The 18,771-nt window shown below is 45.2% G+C and overlaps 1 protein-coding gene across 1 annotated transcript; it reads left to right on the top strand.

Moving 5' to 3' along the window:
• Positions 1-7,714: 7,714 nt before the first annotated feature.
• On the top strand, positions 7,715-16,528 carry NIPA1 (non imprinted in Prader-Willi/Angelman syndrome 1). Its single transcript, XM_004693062.2, has 4 exons — positions 7,715-7,826; positions 9,235-9,325; positions 12,272-12,432; positions 14,393-16,528. Coding segments are annotated over exons 1-4 (765 nt in total). The 5' UTR covers positions 7,715-7,825; the 3' UTR covers positions 14,905-16,528.
• The last annotated feature ends 2,243 nt before the right edge of the window (positions 16,529-18,771 follow it).

Below are 18,771 nucleotides of genomic sequence, written 5' to 3'. Positions count from 1 at the left end.
GGGCCTTACGCCCCGAGGACCGGCTGGCACCCCGGAGGGGCGGCCGCGTGGCCGGGGGTACGTTCGGCCTCCGCGGCGCAAGCCTCGGCCCTGCGTGCAGAACCGTCTTGCCGCGCCGCGTCTGGTCCTCCCGCAGCTTCGGAACCTGCTGCTGTCACCTGCGCCCGAGCCTCGTTAGTTGTGTCGCCAGCTCTGTCTTTCGGCCGTCCCAGGGACTGGATGGGCCCCGGCCGGTTTTATAGGGTTTTTGCAGCCAACTTCTCTCCTGGTTCCCAGCCCCCGCATCTCCCCGGCGTGGCGCAGCCCACCGACCCGCCCTCTGGTCGGAGCGCAGGCGTCCCTGTCACTGGCACCCACCCGCTGTCACTGTGCCCCCGACCCGGTGCGAGCCCTGTGACTGTCCAGAAGGACAGGCCTCCAGTCTGTGGTATGGCCCGGCCAGGGGTGCACGACCTGCTGCTTTCGCGCTCCTGGAGAGCGCAGGCGGGTGCAGAAGTAGGAAGTTGGGCTAGCGCCCGCCCGGAAGCGCACCTCTCTGGCGGGATCTCGGCTTAGCTGAGGCTGTTGCTCCTGGGGGGTCCTTGATCTCTGGTTTAGACTTGAACAGTCTGATACGTGATCTTCCATGCGAAGGAAACACAAAGCAGATTAAAACCAAACCAAACCCAAATGGGCCACCTGAGTCTTTTCCGGGTGCCCAGAACTCGACACCACTCTTCAGTGATATGAGAAGTGCCCTTGTAGCTGAGTTTTGCCTTGCCATTGACTGCCCCTCTTGGGAGGAGACCTGAGACATTTAACCGAAAGTAGGATTAGCCTCATGCTTTGGAACTCTGAAACTCGGAGGGACGGAGAAAACTCCCCTGCTAGTTAGCTGAATTCTCACAAGAGTAGGTCGAAACGTTCTCCGGGCCAGAGCAGACTGCCAGGTCCTGGATTATGAGAAGTAAACTTGTTGAATACTCCAGATTCCAAAATAGGGGTGAGACTTTCTCTGAGTGTCTTCAGGAAAGAGATTAAAGGGGCTGGCCATCCCAACAGAAAATGAGAGTTCACAAATATTTGTTTAAAGAATTCATCTATGTAGTGAAAACATTGCAGTGTTTATATAAAATCTAAATAAAACCAATATGGTTTTCCAAGGATGCAGATGTGTCTCCAAGGAAACAGTAGACATCTGGCAGTGGCACATTCTTCAGAGAGCTCCTGTCAACCTCATGGGCTTCAGTGACCGGCAAAGTGTTTCCCATCACTCAAAAATAAAGAACACATATGCCCTTGATAGGATGGGCGAGAAGGGCACTTCACCTCTGTGGCCACCCTTCCCCAGAGGCCCCCACCCAGACTGACCATGAGAACAACACTGCATAGATGCCACCGATCTGAATGGAAGAATAGATCACAGAGCATCTGACCTGTCCTGGCAAGGGTGTAGGTTGTAGTCCGAGAGGTTGTCACAGCCAGGCCTCCCTGGTGGTGCAAAGGGTTCAAGCGCAGCACTATAAAGCTATTTGCAGCCACCACTGGGGCTTGAGTTTGATCCCCAGTCCAGGAGGTGACCCACATGGCACAGCAGACCTCTCCTGTCCTGCCCGCTGCTCCTCAGCAGTGTATTTCAGTCGACCTGCCTGTTCTGCTCCTTATTCTGTCTCTGGCGAATCCTCTCACCCCTCCCCACCCCTAGCACTTGTACCCCAGTTCTTGTATGCATAAATAAATAACTCTTAATAAAAAAACAAGTGGTTACTGAGTAAAACAAAATGTGTTTCTTCAGCTCAGCTAATTGTTCAAGGGAATTAGTGAATAAGACAATTTAAAAATTAGCCTGAAAAAAAAAATCTTTGATGCTGTTATTTACATGTATCTTATGCCTTTATTTATTTTTAAAGATTTATTTATTTGTGCATACAAGAACTGGGGTGGAGGCCACAGGTGTGGGGGGTAGGGGGTTGAGAGAATTCACCAGAGACAGAGTGAGGAGCAGAATAGGCAGATCTACTGAAACTCACTGCTGAGGGGAGCAGCGGATGAGACAGGAGAGGTCTGATGTGCCATGTGGATCATCTCCCTGGCTGGGGACTGAACTTGTGCTACAGTGGCTGGCAGTAGCTTGATAGCACTGTGTCTTTAACCCCTTGCGTCATCAGACAGGCCCCTATACTATGCCTTTAAATTAATGAGAATGGAAATGCTATATTCCCTCCTTTCATAGTTCACCCATCACCACTCCCACCACTGATTCAAGCTGGCAGGATTGCTCCTGGTGGTGGAAGACAGGCTTATCGTCTTGTTTTGATATATTTACTTCTAATTTGTTGAACAGATATCCGTGAGTTCTTCTTATGTTCCAGGCAGGCATTGCTGTGGGTATTGAGGATGCTCCGTTATAGAATCTACTGTGAAACCTTTTCCCACCTTCCCTGACAAGGAGCAGAGCTGACCCTGTGGAAGGACTGAAATCAGATGGGCAAAAAGAGGAGGTGGCTAAGAATCGAGGAGCAAAGTTCTTGAGTGAAGGGCGACCTGATAGTTGCTTCTGCTGTAAAAGCCCTTTCACTGCAAGTTTCGACTTTAGATGAATTGCCACATAGCATTTCTAGGGAGTCTCAGCTTTGGGGAGCCAGGTTTTGATCACAGCCTTCTGTTGGAGGTTGAGGGAGGAGAGACTACTGCTGTTATATGCATTCACAGACATTATAGAACGTTCCCCACGGGTGATGTATGGGCTGTTCTTTAGCAATCTCTCCATAACACGACTGAAAGCCCATATATTCGAAGCAGAAGACTTGGGAGGTGTGTGTTCTCTTGAGAGCCTGGTTTGCTGCATAGAAATTAAAGTAGTTCTTGCTTAGGTAGTAAAGGAATAGCGTAATCTGCTAGCTCATGCCCCCTGCAGATAACCATCCCATCCTGGGTGTTTTCAATGTTTTATCTCTTCTGGAACAATCTTGAGGCAATAATTCTTTAACTAGACATAGCTCCTTCTTGTAGTCATTGAACGTTTACTATTTGTTCAAGTTATATATTATTACTAGCTAATGTTTATTCAATGGTTGGCAAATATTAGGCACTGTTATCAGTTCTTTATGTGTTGTAACTTATTTAATCTTGTCAACATTTCAATCTATTTGCTATCAGCATCACCAATATCAGCATAACTCATCTTACAAATGAGGAGAATAAGACACATATTAACTTGGCTTCTGGATGTCTTTGGAGGAGTCAGTTATGACACAGATGGAAAGTGAGCAGGGAAGCAACTGAGTCCACAGATCATTAATAGTATGTCTAGTGCTGGAGCTCAAAAGACATGAAACAAGTCTTTTGTGGGGAAAAAAGAGAGATTACAAGACCAGCTTGGGATGTGAAGGCATCTGTGGAAAACCAGTTATAATACTGGAATAATTCTGGAGCACAGCAGGTGGAGATGGAAGGGATGGGACATTGGGCTGCCCAGAGAGCTGACCAGTGCCAGAGTGTGGGGCACTGAGGGGGTTTTCCTTCCTGGAGAGGCCTCATGAGACAGTCTTGGGAGAGTTGTGTACTTGAATATGCTGGAGGCTTTTGACATTCTGGATTCTCTCTGCTGCAGTTCCTGCCTAGGAGTCATAGCTGAGAGCTCGTTATCTTAGATCTTTCTGTCCAAGCACAGTGCACACCTAGTACAGGTACAAGCAGCTGTCATGTACCTGTCACAGAAGGAGGCTTCTCTGCTCTCAGGGTGGGTGGGGGCAGCCTGAGTGTCTGAGGAGAGGGAGGGTGAGAAAACTGCAGTTAGGGTAAGGACAAAGGTGTTCTTCGGGCCCTGCCAGGTGGCATAGGGGGTTAAGGTGCAGCAGTATGACGCTGTGCATGGCCGCTTCAGCACAAGTTCAATGCCTGGCCAGGGAGGTGACCCACATGGTGTGGTGGACCTCTCCTGTCTTGCCCACTGCTCCCTTCAGCAGTGTACTTTGTCAATCTGTTACATTCCCCACTCTGTCTGGTGGATCCTCTCATGGCCCCTGCACCTCTGGCCTGTACCCCAGTTCTGTGAGCATAAATAAATCTTTAAAAAAAAAAGTTCTTCAAGAGCAGGACCTCCACTTCAGTTTCTGTATCCACTAAGGTTATAAAATATCCACTGTACAGTCAGTCATTGATGGCTCTAGTAAATATTTGATAAACAGATGAAGGAAACAGAACAAAGCTATTGCTCTGTGGGGCAAGGACAGAAAGTGCCAGTTTATACGGATTCATTTTCTCTTTGAAGCACAGAATGTCATTTCCCACAGAAACTGTGAGAAACTTTATCACAGAATTTATTATGTGACGGTCAGTGTTGTGTGAGCTAATCTAGAGGTTTAACTGTTTATAAACAATTTCATTTTTTGAAGTATTGGAGTGTAAATACATAGTCAGATGCACAGCTCTTAAAGGTACAGTGTGATGATTTATACAAACCAATATACTTGTCTAACCAGCACCCCAGTAAGATTATTTCCTCATTTCCTTTATCATTCTATCCTTCCTACACCAGAATGCCCATTCTTTTAATGTTCATTTGCTTAGATTAAATTAGTTTTGCCTGTTTTTGAGCTTCATATAAATGTAATCTTACTATATATATATATATATATATGTATACACATATATAGATATGTTTTCTCTTATGTCTACATTTTTTGCTGTGCATCTCTTGAAGATTCATCAGGATTTGTGTACATTGCTTGTATTGCTGAGCAGTGTTTCAGCACCTGAGTATGGTCTCTAAACCATACTGGTCTCTAAACCAACGCAGCTGTCACTGCTGCGGCCTGAATTCGATGCCTAGTGAGGGAGCTGACCTACGTGTGGGGCAATAGACCTCTCCTGTCTCACCCTCTGCTCCCCGCAGCAAAGTATTTCAGTAGATCCACTTGTTCTGCTCCCCACTCTGGCTCTGGTGAATTCTCTCACCCCTGCAACTCTGGCCTACACCCCAGTTTTTGTATGCATAAATAAAATCTTTTAAAAATTAGTAGATCACAATTTGCTATCCATTCCCCTGTCAATGAGCATGTTTATCGTTTCCAAGTTTTTTTCTATTAGAATAAGGCTGCAGTGGTAATTCTTATATACACTATTCCTTTTTGGGACTCAGTTTTCATTTCTCTTGAATAAACAATTTGGGGTAACAGTGCTGAATTCTACAGTAGTTATGTAATTAAATTTTGAGAAACTGCTCAACACTTCCACACTATAGTTGTACCATTTTACACTCTCATCAGCAGCAAATGAGAGTTTCTGGTGCTCTGTATTCTCCCAGCATTTAATATTGTTTAATTTTAGCCATTCTGATACGTGTACAGCAGCACCCCATTGTAATTTGAATTTGCATTTCCCTGATACTTCATGATGTGCATTTTCAATGAGTTTATTGGCCATTGTGTGTGTTCTTTTGCAAGGTGTCTCAAGATTTTGCCTCTACTTTGTTTTTTGGAGCTTATCTTTTTACTATTGATTGACTGTGTTTTGTGTGTGTGTGTGTGTGTGTGTGAGTCTATTCTTTTTTTTCTTTTAAGATTTATTTATTCATGTTTACAGAACTGGGATACAGGCCAGAGGTGGTGCAAGGGGGTGGGGTGAGAGTATTCACCAGAGACAGAGCGGGGAACAGAACAGGCAGATGGACCGTTGTGCCACCAGGGAGGGCCCTGTATGAAGAGATATGGCTCATTAAAGGTGGTATGGTCTAGAGGAGTGTGTGTGTATTCTGGATAAAAGTAATTCGCTAGATCTAGGAATTGCAAATATTTTTGCTGTGGCTTGCCTTTTCATTTTCTTAATGGAACCCTTTAAAGAACAGAATTTTGACTTTTGGTGAGGCTAACTTACCTTTCTTTTTGACTGTGGTTGGTGCTTTCTGACGTCTGCTTGAGGAATCTTGGACTCTCTGGTCACACGGCTCCCTTCTGTACCTTCTTGTAGACATCTGTAGCTTTAGCTTTCACATTCCAGTCAGTAAGTGGTCTTGCATTCATTTCTATGTATGACTGAGACAGAAATCATGGTTTAGTTTTCTCTGTTGATACCCAGTTGCTTTCAGCACCATTTGCTAAAAGACTTTCCCATGGAATTTTACTGCTATTTCAGTCCATCATCTCACTTACATGTGTGGGTCTATTTCTGAATTTTGTCCTGTTTCATTTTCTGTGTCTCTCCTTATGCCATTCCACACTCTGATGATTATGTAGATTTATACTAAATCTTAAACTGGATAATTGAAGTCCTACAACTTTGCTCTTCTCTTTTAAGATCACCAAACTGTTTCTTTGGGAAAATAAGTTCTACATATTTAAATGAATATACAAGAGAAATCCAAGTACCAAATCCATTCAGAAGTTGGTGAATACGAGTGCTTAAACTGGTCTAATTAATGCCTTCATCTGCCATATTCCTATAGGGAAAGAAAAGTTCTTGATTGTAAGTCCCTTTTAAAGAACTCTATAAAAGCAATACAGTATCGTTTTTACACTGTAGCTTCATTGTAGCATCATTTACTTGGCTTTTTTTAAGTCAAAGCAGCAGTTAATGCTCTAGGGACACAGTGCTCCACCCTGGCTTTGCCTGTAGTAATCTCTATTGTTACTGATGGAAATATACCTGAGTGAAAGTAATTTTTCTGTGTTACTGTCAGAAAGTAAATGAATTAGGTAAAACGCATGTGTTTTTGTGGCGGAAAGTCATATTTGCGATACACATGTATGAGCATGGGGAAGGCTTCAGAAACTACAGGTCCGTGGTTAGGTAACATCCCTGCCAATTCATATCGTCCTGACAAGTCCCTTTGGTATTTTCACAGCTCTTCTCTGTCTGGTTCAGCCCATCTAAACAACCATTCAGCTCTAGGTTAATTCAAGATTTCCAATATGAGGGGAAAAATGACCCTGGGCTTAGCCCTTTTTACCTCTGCAACCCACACGTAGGAGAGGAGAGGAGGCAGGCAGCATCTTCAGGGTCTGCAGTCCTGAGGCCCCTCTTCTTACTGAGGACAGAGGGCTTGAAGAGTCCAAACATCAGCGGGGGAGAGGGGGCGCTTGTCATAGAGTTGAACAGGTGCCTCCTTCGGGTGAGTGGCTCTGAACCTGTATGGACAGCCATGCTTGAGGGTAAAACTGTGAAAAAGCCAAGAGGTTGTAGAACCTAAGAGAAAAATACCTGTGCTGATCGAAAACTAATATGGGATGTAGGCTCCCAGGCATCCTGGCTGTAGGAGGAAGGAGCCAGGAAGGAGCCAGCTCAGTGAGAGTCTGGATGGGCAAGAACTCTGACCTTCAGGCAGAGCTGAATCAAGGTGGGGGGGTGAGCTCTGGACTGAGGCGCTGTGGGACCTTTGGTCTACAACTCCAATAGATACCCAGACAGAAAATATGACTTTTTTTTAAAAAGATGTATTTATTTGTGCACACAGAACCAGGATACAGACCAGAGATGCAGGGGCCATGAGAGGATTCACCAGAGACAGAGTGGGGAGGCAGAACAAGCTGAAATGCACTGCTGAGGGGATCAGTGGGAGCAACAGGAGAGGTCTGCTGCACCTTGTGGGTCAACTCCCTGGCCCGGAACCGAACTTGTGCTGAGGCTGGGTACTAGCTAGCTTTGTAGTGCTGTTCTTTAACCCACTGCGCCACCAGGGAGGGCCCAGCATTCATTATTATAACAATTTTAGTTTTCATGTTAAAGAGTCCTCTGTTATGTAGGTAACTGTAAACCTCTTGCTCCATGCTTTCCTGACATTGTGATCTCTTCTTTCATAGGTACTTCGTATTTAACAGATATTGTCTGGTGGGCAGGCACAATTGCAAGTAAGTCTTCTCTTCCTGTCTTCTGTCTTTGTGGAGATCGGTCACTGGTCCGCCAGAGGGGGAGGTGGGTGTAATGAGTTAACAGAGGCTCTTGCTGCCTGTGATGTAGCCCTGAATTCTATCAGGGTCACACTGTCCTACCCCACCCCCCATCACCCCCCCACCAAGCACTTAGAATAGTTGCTGCTTACTCATCAGTGGTTGAGCTGTTGGCTTGTGGTGAAATTCCATGTTTTTTGTTCAATATAATTGCTTTTATGAAGGAAAGTTTTTTACTTGGCCTTAAGTACCAGATCAGGGTTCGTGCTCTGATTTGAAAATAAAGAATAAAACAAGAGTTCAGAATGGTAAAGAAAAACTGTATACATTTCAGCAATATCATGAGGTCTATTTGCCAAGGTCTCATAGGCAAGAAATGATCTAGTAGGTGCTGACTGACACTCGCTCTTGGTACAGCGTGGCAGGCGGGAGGGCTCACTCCCACTTGGTGGTCAGCAGGGTGTCACTGTGGCCCCAGCAGCAGTGGAGCGAGCCCCGGCCTGCAAGGGGACACTGGCAGGGCCTGCAAGGGGACATTGGCATCGCTGCATGAGTCCTCTTGAAACAAAAATGTGTTTACAGACAGCGTAAGCACATTCTGTGTGACACCCACTGCCATCATGCTGGTGTTGGAGAAATTTTCAGGGAAACTCCCCTCTCACCTCTTGTGGTTCCTTTGGCTGGCCAAATAACACTATAAAGATTAACAAGAGAAAGGGCAACTTTAATTGTGTGTTCATGGAGGCCCATAAAGCATGGAACCTTAGGAAAGGCCAACGCAGCCAGTCTGTATAGGGGAGAATAGGGGAGAATACACAGAACAAAGACATTCTGGAGAGTTTGGGTTTAGAGAGATCACATTTAGCTCAGCAGAGCTTGTTTACACAACTTCCAGCCTCTGCCTCTGATAATAAGGGTGTGTTTCTGTCTCAGTGCAGGGAGGACACCTTTCACATAGAGAGCCATTTCCTGCTTTCAGGGGGAATCAGTGGGGGAGGATCAGAGAAAATTCTAGCTCTTTGGAGAAAGTATCACTTGTGATATCACTTGTTGGTTGACTTTCTTTTTCAGAATAATCCATATGCTACTTTGACACATCTGGGGTGGCCAATTCCCAAATTGGCAATTTCCACAGAGGGTAGAAACCACCCCCCTACCCTCCCCAGCTAATTGGTCCAGGGAAGCTGTGGGGCCTGCTATTCCCTGCCTCAGGACCCTTAAACATGCAAATAGCGCCCCATAATTCCTTCCTCACAAGTAGTGGAAAAGAACCAGCTTTTTGAGCAGAACCTTGCCAAACCAACTGTATGATCAGGGCCAAAAGAGAGCTGTGTAGCTGCAAGCGATACCTTTGTGGTTCTCTCAACAGTGGCTGTTGGCCAGATTGGAAACTTCCTGGCTTACACGGCGGTCCCCACAGTCCTGGTGACTCCCTTGGGTGCCCTCGGAGTGCCGTTTGGGTAAGAGCTGGGGTTCTGTGTTTTAATGCAGAGTTTTAGATAGAGAAAACTTTTTTTCTCAACTGTATTTTATAAAGATGATATTCTTTTCTTCTTCTTTTTTTTTTTTTTTAAGATTTAATTATTTATCCATACAGAACTTGGGTACAGGCCAGAGGCACAGGTGCAGTGAGAGGATTCACCAGAGACAGAGCGGGGAGCAGAACAGGCAGATCAACAAAGCACACTGCTGGGGGGAGCAGCGGGCGGGTCAGGAGAGGTCTGCCACGCCATGTGGGTCAGCTCCAGGGCAGGGGATCGAACTCGCACTGAAGCGGCTGCTGCTGGCTTGCAGTGCTGCACCTTAACCTGTTGTGCCTCCAGGGCAGGGCCCCATCTATATTTTTTTAAATGTAACATTGATTTATGACTCTGTGATTCACAGGCACAGGGTCATGTCATCACACCTAACACTCCACCTTAGCCCACCTTGCTCCCTCCCTTCATTTTGTAACCGCAATTCCAGAGTCAGATTTCTAGGGTTTGTTACTGGTCTTGGAAAACTTTTCATTTTGAGTGTTTCTGTGAGAGTACTAAAAATAAAATTGCCAAGTGAAGTTAGGTCTGCAGCATTCCATTCTCTAGGGTTTAATTTTGTCCCTTCAAATTTAACCGTGTGGGTTATTAACTTCTCTTTGAGACATTTGCTTTGGTACATGAATATGAATGAAAGTGTGTCCACTCCCCTTCGTCTTTGGAAGCATTCCTAGACTGGAGTCTTCTCAGCACCTTGGCAAGTGATTCTGTGAAATCATTATGCACAAGTCCTCAGTTGGTGTTCTATTTGTGCTGCCTGCCATCTCTGGACAGACACCACCCCGCACCCCCCAGGAATTACAGAGTTGGGGACAAATGTGTCTTGGATGCCAATGCATGTGAAACAAGGCTTGTGACTCACAGTAGCTAACAGCAGACCGGTTTCCCCACAGACAAGGGCTCTGGTTTGGTGAGAAGCCACAAGGAAGGGCTTTGGGCTTTTGTTGTAGTTAGTGGTGAGCCCGGAAGAGGTTCCCATGCTCGGGCTGGTTTTGGGTGGTTTGAAATTACAACAAGCACCATGGGCTTGGACAGGCCACCGGGTGTGAGCAGATACTTTTTTATCAGGTTGCCCAGATGTGGGGCGAGCAGGAAAAGGGAGGAGGAGTGTGAGGCTGTCTGCTACTACGTCTCACAGAGGGAGTCTTTCTTTATATTTCACTTGCTTACATACAAAGATGATTTCATGAGATATTTAGTAAATAACTCAGCATGTAGTCTCTTGTGAACCTATTTATATCGTTTTACCTTTGAAGGAATTATTGAGAAACAGGCAGGCTACACAGGAAATAAGCTCTCAGTTTCTAACTGATGGATTCTTTGAATTTGCTGGATTCCAAAAAGATCGCCACGTTCTTGAGAAGAGCATCCATGATGGATGTATTTAATTTTATATCTTAACGTCCTAATGTGGCCTAAAAACACAAATGTTTTTCACATGTGAAGCTTTGGGAAAATACGTCTGCAGCTTGTTGCCCTTCTCCAGATATAGACCTAATTTCACATGTGACGTGATGTCACTTTGCATTTTGGATGCCTCTGAAAGCTGGATTGTGTGACTGGCTCTGAGGCCATCAGTCACTACTCCAGCCAGCTTCACGCAGCCCAGCTTCACACTCCAACTCTTTCTCCAGAAAAACAATTAGGCAAATGAATGACCTGCCCTGTGATCTTTGCACATTGAACGTGTAAAGTGTGTATAATTAAATTCCTTGATGCCTTAATTTCCTTAGAATTGTCCTCATGAACTTTGATAATTAAGTCACCTCACCAGATATGTTCGCTGCTCTGTCCTCAGAAGCTGTTTCTTACCCAGAGATATTATAGGTGAAAGGACTGTCTTCAACCTAGGTTTCTAATTTAAGAAAAAACATTGAAATTGATTTGAAAAAAGTAAAGTGATATACTTTTTTTAAAAAGAAGTTCTAGTTTTGATAATGATGAATAGTTAAGTTGCTAGAATTACATGGAAATGGAAAGGAAAAAATAAGTCTCTATCAGTGTAGATCCACGTTTCTCTGCAGGAGTTTAATGTTCAATAAAGTAATTATCCCAAGAGCACCTATGAAAGTGGCTTTAAAGCCAATTTCCATAATTTGGAAATTGTTTCCAAATTACAGGAAAGTTATGAGAAGAATAATCAAAGCAACACCCATACACTCCCCAGCTGGATGTGCCGTGGCTTATGTTTTGTCCCATAGGCTCCATTTGCTTCCTCAGATCCCACTGTTGATATTTGGGGCTGGACAGTCTTTGCAGTGAGGGGCTGACCTGTGTAAATATTTAGCAGCATCCCTGGTCTCCATCCAACAGATGCCGTTAACACCCCTACTCCACAGGCCTCTACTGCCTACAGCTGGGTGGTGTGTGGGGTGGGGAAAGGGTAGGGATGGGAGTGCCCAGGACTCTTCCCCAACTCCCTGTTCCAACCCAGAACTGCAGGGCACACTCTGGTGTGCCAGGACTAGGGCTGGGGAACCATTCCTGTACCCAAGTACTTGGGGGGCAGGTGGGGAACCTCCTGCTGCTGTGGCCTAAAGGGTTGCTGAGCTCAAACCCAGCTGGCACTGGGGGAGGGTTACCTATAGGCAGTGGGGCTGGCCCTAAGCCTGCCTTTGGGAGCTCTGAGAGGTTGCTTCTGCTGGGACACCATCTGGGGTGAGACAGCCAGCCACTGGTGGCCTTGGAAACTCTTTGTTTCTCTACCCTCCTCTTTGTTAGATAAACTCCACTGTAGTTGCACCGTGAGCCTGAGTGAGTCTTGAGAACCCACAGACAGCGACCTGTCCCCCACCTTGACCTGTCCTTTGGCACTGTCCTTCAGTACTGTTTTAATAGTTCCATTTTAACTTTAATGAATTTTTTTTTAAGGTCCATTTTAGCCTCTTACCTTCTGAAGGAAAAACTCAACATCTTGGGCAAATTGGGGTGTCTGCTAAGCTGTGCAGGTTCTGTCGTGCTGATTATCCACTCCCCAAAATCTGAGAGTGTGACCACTCAGGCCGAGCTGGAAGAAAAACTGACCAACCCAGGTAACCCTTTCTGGCATCGTGGCAAGAGCTGCCTTCTCCAGGGTGGGCCTGCAGGGGTCCCGGCTAACCCGAGATCCTCCCAGGCCCACTGTCCTCCCTCCAGCACCAGTGTCCCTTGGTTGAGCCCCATTCCTGCTCAGGCGTGTTCCCTGATCACGAGAGCTCAAGTGTGCATGCACGTGTGACCTGGAGAAGGGGCCTGGGTGGCAAAGCCCTCCCAGCTCCCCTACAACTTCCCACAGGGCTCCCCCCTTTCCCCACTCTCACCTCCCCAATGGGACTGTGGTATAGGGGGCCCAGCGGCCGGGGGAGGGGGGGAGGTTCTTGAAACAAACCTCTACAGACAACAAGGGAGGGCGGTAATTAAGTTTGGGGGAGTCAAAAATAATACTCAGATTTTTCACTGTGAGAACGGATGCTGTGTAAGGGTCTAATATGTATCTGCGATAGTAAAATTTTATAGGGGTGAACCACTAGGGGGGAATATATATGAAATCATTCCTTAGGGGCTTGATAAGGGGGAGAAAAAAAGGTTGACAAAGAAAGAAGTAAAGTTAGAGTCTTGAAGGTTTTCAGGGGTACTGCTTTCTCTTAAAAAACAAATTAAGGCTGATCCCCTGAAAAGGCCTTCCTGGCCGCAGCCTCATCTTTCTGAGCTGCCCCGTTCATCCAACTGCTGAGACTCACTGTCCACACACCCCTGCCTGTCCCCTCTCAGCCCGCTTTTCCTTCCAGTCGCTCTGCACTGCTGGCCTTTGGGGTATGGTCCCTTGCCGCTCCCCTTCATCAGAGGCATATCACACTCTGGTGCGATGACCATTTTTGTTCTGTCCCAGCTGGACAGCCCTTGATAGTACCCCCTTGCCATGAAAGAAAGCCCAGCTGCGTTTCCTGCATGGAGCCTGCACACCTGCACCTGTCTCCCTGCTGCCCCCACCCCGTACGCTCCCCAACCCCCCCCCTTCTCTCTGCCCTCCATGCTCCTCCCCATTTTGTAGGCCAAGCTCCAAGCAGCAGTTCCTGAGTCCTCCTGCGTCCTGCCCTGTAGCACTTGCCTGAACCTTCCACAAGAACAGGGCTCACGTTCCTTTTCTCATTGTTGGGGAGGAGTAATCTCCTGCTTGCTGGGGTGCATATTGGAGCTATTTCCAGCCCTGTTGGTCCAGCTTTATGATGTGAGAAGAATACAGTCTCGGTCCACCAAGGCTGCCAACATAATACCCGTCTGTAATATAAAGAATTACATAACGGTTACTTCTCAGTCCCCTGAGAACTCTCAGGTGTAAGCATAGAAGACCCCGAAACCAGCAGACTGTGTACACCATGTGTGGAGTTGCTGAGAATCGGGAAAGTGCAAATATGCACTGACGTGGCGGTGTTGTGTTAACTGACTCAGCCACTCGGGTCTTGCCGCTCACAGTGGGAGCCTCTGAAACGGAAAGTAACTTCTGATGCCCTGAAAAATTCAGTGTGTATTAAATCCATACCAGAATTCCTTGCTTTTATACATAAAATAGGTTCTAATTATTTTAAACATATCTTCCACCTAGAGTCCAAGGCAACAGGAGCAGGAGGACTTTTCACTGTGGGGAACCGTCTGCACGTCCCAGAGCCGGGCCTGCGGCCAGCGGACTAGAGCAGCCAGCACACCCCTGCAGTTTCCTGCAGAGTCCTTACATGACCCCTCTGTACCCCCCACCCCCAGGAGAATTCTGTCTAGGGTTTGGTGAATAGACTCTGAAGTGAGAAAATCCACCCTTTGAATGTCTTTAAAAATATCTCAAAAGATGGTTGTTACCAAAATGTCAGTAATGGGAAAAGGGCTTTTTACTGACATGTAGGAAATAATCTTTTGGAATCAACCCGGTGGGGTTGGTAGGCTGCACCTGGCCTCAGGTGCCCGTGGAGTGGGGGGGGCCCTGCTGCACCCCTCCTGGTCACCGAGCCCTCTCTTTTCCAGTGTTCGTCGGCTATCTGTGCATCGTGCTTCTCATGCTGCTGCTGCTCATCTTCTGGATTGCCCCGGCCCACGGGCCCACCAACATCATGGTCTACATCAGCATCTGCTCCTTGCTGGGGAGCTTCACCGTGCCTTCCACCAAGGGCATCGGGCTGGCAGCCCAAGACATCTTCCACAACAACCCGTCCAGCCAGCGCGCGCTCTGCCTGTGCCTGGCGCTGCTGGCCGTGCTCGGCTGCAGCATCATCATCCAGTTCAGATACATCAACAAGGCGCTCGAGTGCTTCGACTCCTCCGTGTTCGGGGCCATCTACTACGTCGTGTTCACCACGCTGGTCCTGCTGGCCTCGGCCATCCTCTTCCGGGAGTGGAGCAATGTGGGGCTGGTGGACTTCCTGGGCATGGCCTGTGGCTTCACCACCGTCTCCGTGGGGATTGTCCTCATACAGGTGTTCAAAGAGTTCAATTTCAACCTGGGGGAAATGAACAAATCTAACATGAAAACAGACTAGGATGCAGCGGGGTTGGGTGGCTCGAGGAACAGGAGGTAAGTGTGGCTTCTAATTTGATGAGCTGGAGAAGAGTCCTGAATCTGGTATTGGAGTTGCCTGTGTATTAATGCGTAAGCCGCTGAACACTGGGGGGCATTGTTCAGCACTGAGGAGGGAGTTTAGCCCTCTGCAAGAGGAAGTGCTACCTGGTTGCCCAGGAGTCATCTCTCTCTGATGAGAGCAATCTCATGTTCATTGCCATGAACCTGGAAGCTTTCATGAATTCTCTTTCCTTTTAAAGCATTTTAAACATTACTGAAATAGAAAATAAAGATGGGCTCTTTCTGGGTAGTCTTTGGAGGGGAGCAGATAGTCTTGTGTAGAAGATTGCTTTGGAAATGGGGGAAATTCGTGTCCTGAAATCTGACTCTGTACAGTAAATGTGTAGTTGCATTATTTTGATTTAAGCATGTATAACATTCAGATACCACATCTAAATAAGAGGTATATACATTTGTTTTTAATCCTCTAACAAACTCTCCCACCCTTCCCACTCCCAACACACACTCCAGGAAATTTCAGTTGCCACTAGAGAGAGAGAGTGAATGAATGTGCTGCAGTGTTCCACTTGCAAGATGACTTTCCAATAGCTCAAATCAATTTCAGTGCCTTTATCACTTGAACTATTCACTTAATTTGACTATTACTGTGTGTATGTTCTTTTAGATAGAATAATGCAACCTCTTTAATTATACTTTAATATTTCACTATTCAAAACATAAATGTTTAAAGCAGTTAGAAATAATACCTATTTAGTTGTTGGAAGAGAGTCAAGACTAAAAGCTACATTAGAGCAAATTGATCCTTTTAGCATGTAGTTATAGTCCAATTAAAGACAACTGACTTAAATAGCATGAGGTATTTTATTTGCACTTAATCTATGTAACTGGGATCCAGTAACAAATATATTCACATTCTCTTTTTGCAAGGCTTGTGGCCACTCAGAAGAAACAAATTATTTAATTTGATTAATAAAGCTGTTAAAGGAGAGAGTCACTGTTTAGTAGCATATAGTGAATTTCTTAAAGTACAGAAACAAGTTAAAGGACTCAGTTAAGTTAGTCTCTATTAGGTGTTTTGCATTTCCAAGAGAATCTCTAGCAAAAATAAAATCAATTGCATTATCTCATTGTTGTTTGAGAGGACAGAGAACCCAGTCTCTCATTACATTTCTGAAGTGCAAAATAACCATTAATTATGCTAATAGTTGGATCCATATTCATTTGTCTATAGCAACCTTCCCTGTGCATTAATTGGGAGCAAAGCACAAAATGATGCAGATATTTTATCCAGTGATCACTTCAAGTGCAGTGTTTTATCTAAAAAGGGAGCGAGGCCAAGTTGAAAGATGGGGTTGGGTAAGGTAGGTTTGGTGAAGCAGAAATTTACATACAATATGAAGTATGGAATTTAGTAATAGTCAGTGAAAATTACTAATGAAAACTTTTTTCAGGCAAAAAGAACATTTTTAAATACAAATAAAAAATGTCATTCCCTAAAGAGTTGAACAAAGAGACTGAAGAAAATAGGGCTAAGGTTAACAAAGAACAAATTCCCTTTGTGAATTAAAAGTGCACATAATGATCGTGGGTTGTTAGTGATTTGTGAACTTTAACTAATGACAAGAGTATTTTAAAAAACATGTAATCTTACATGAACTCATAGTCTAAAATGCCCTGTTTTCCATTTTCTTCTTATCAGCTCTTGAAGGTTTTTTTTTTATCAGTGTTTTTAGGAATACAGGCCTTAATTTATTGAACTTTCTGAAAAAATAACATAGCAGTATTAGTATACTTTTAGAAATAAAGGTAGTTTTGTAGGTAGTGAGGTATTCATAGAATACCAGCATAAGGGGAATTTATCATGAGTATTTTGTTCCAACTGAGAAGCAGAATTTAGCTTAAGCAGGGTTGGTCTCTGTTACAATTCATCCATTATCCTATGAATCCTCAGAGGTGATAATTTCTTGATGATCTTCCTATGATTATTTTTTAGAGTAAAACAAAATCTCTGTATTAATAGCTTGGCCCCTCTTAAAGTTGCTTGCCCCGCAGCGGTCGGACTGAGTTTGTGTCTTGTCCATAAGATTACTTTCATAGGATACGCAACATTCCTTCTGTGGGACCAAGTTCACGTTATCGTTTGTATCTCAAGGTGGGATGAGCTTCAGAGTAGTCTAAAAGCCTACAGTACAAGTTTAACACAGAGCATGTAACTTATGGTTTACTATAGGTTTTTTTTGTTTGTTTTTATAAATTCATGTTCTGTCATTTATTGGGAATTGCAAAGAAAAAGTTGTAAAGTGAGAGTTTTAGAGGCCTACAATGAAGGTGGCTTTCCATTGGGTTCGTAAAAGCAAATGAACACTTTCCTTCCTTCCTGTATTGTTTAGTTTTATACCTGCTGAAATGAAGAAAAAAATACCTGCTACTTGATTTCATGCCTTCTCTAAAATCACATTTCTGGTCACAGTTTGCAGATTTATTCTACTGGGACATTTAATAGACCATTTCTCTTCTCTTCTACCTGGACAAGGTTTTGTTTTCTCATCTGGGTCTTTGCGTTTAAAAAGATGACTTCCTGCCTGCTCTTGATCAGAGGTAGGACTTGATCAGAGGTAGCTCTCACACAAATCCAGCACTGAGCTTAGCCCTGAGTGTGTTTGCCATCCTCAAGGAGGGCTCCCTCTCAGTGGAGAAGGTTCTGGAAGGGAAGGGCAGTCTGCTTCCTGCCACCAGTGGGCCGGGAAGTACCCACAGCTGGAACTTAGGGAAAGAATCACCATACAGATGGCCCTGTTGTCTCTGTACATGGGATTACTAGTGAACAACGTTATGGTGCACTAGGTTCAGCAATAAGAACTAGTCCTTTAATTCTGACTTTTGAAGCCTCTTTGTTGTTACATTCAGTTTTATCTCCAGCAGCTCATTTCAGGAGGAGGAGGCTAATTTTTACTTTTTCTTTGGGTTTCATGTCGTTTTCTGATATCCGCGAGTATAGTTCATGTATGTTACCACCTCCTGTCTCTGCAACAACTGAGCTCCTTATGAAGACCGTGCTCATCTTAGGGACTGGTTCCTAAGCATGTGTACCTGCTTGAGATGTCTTCCAGGTGTGGACGAGCATTTCAGTCCATGGAGGCCAAGGTGCTGGGAGCACAAACACAGAAACCAGGACTGCGTGGCCTGGAGATGAGCTCTCTCTTCTCCAAGCTGCTCAGTTAGTCTAGAAGATCTGAGCATGTCTTCTCCTAGGCAGAGGAATGTGCCTTTCCTCTTAGGCCAGTTTGATATTGATAGAGGCTTACTGTGACTGAACAGGAGCCCGGAAGAAAGAAGAAAACTCTGCGTTTAATGTATTCATGACTGATTGGCCAGTGGTCCAAAGGAGTCGTCCTCCTTTGTGTGTGACCCCACGGAAGTAGTTCACTCACGAAGCAGGAATCTTGCTGTGCCACCTTCTCAGGGACCAAAAAATAGAAATAACTCCTTAGCATCCACCTTCCCTCCCAGGACTTGTCCATGTTAGTTTTTCGGGTGTTTTACTCATAGCCGTAGCTAGAGGTCTGTTAAGTCCAGTCGGAAAGAGGTTGCACACCAGTTAGAGCATAAAACAGTTTTCATATAAAATACCTCGATGTTTTGCATTCCTCACTTCCACCTCATAACTGCACTGGTGATGAATTTTAAAGGTCTGTCCTTTTCACATCTGGCCAGATTTTTATACCTCCACCATATACTTGAAAAGATTAAAAATTATAGGAATGGCAATGAGCATTTCAGCCCAGTATCACTATTCTATTCTGATGCATTCTCACATGCTATTAGA

Source organism: Condylura cristata, unplaced genomic scaffold (genome assembly GCF_000260355.1).
Source record: "Condylura cristata isolate star-nosed mole 26May11 unplaced genomic scaffold, ConCri1.0 scaffold00035, whole genome shotgun sequence".
Classification (NCBI taxonomy): domain Eukaryota; kingdom Metazoa; phylum Chordata; class Mammalia; order Eulipotyphla; family Talpidae; genus Condylura; species Condylura cristata.
This window is presented reverse-complemented; position numbering and strand designations above follow the sequence as displayed.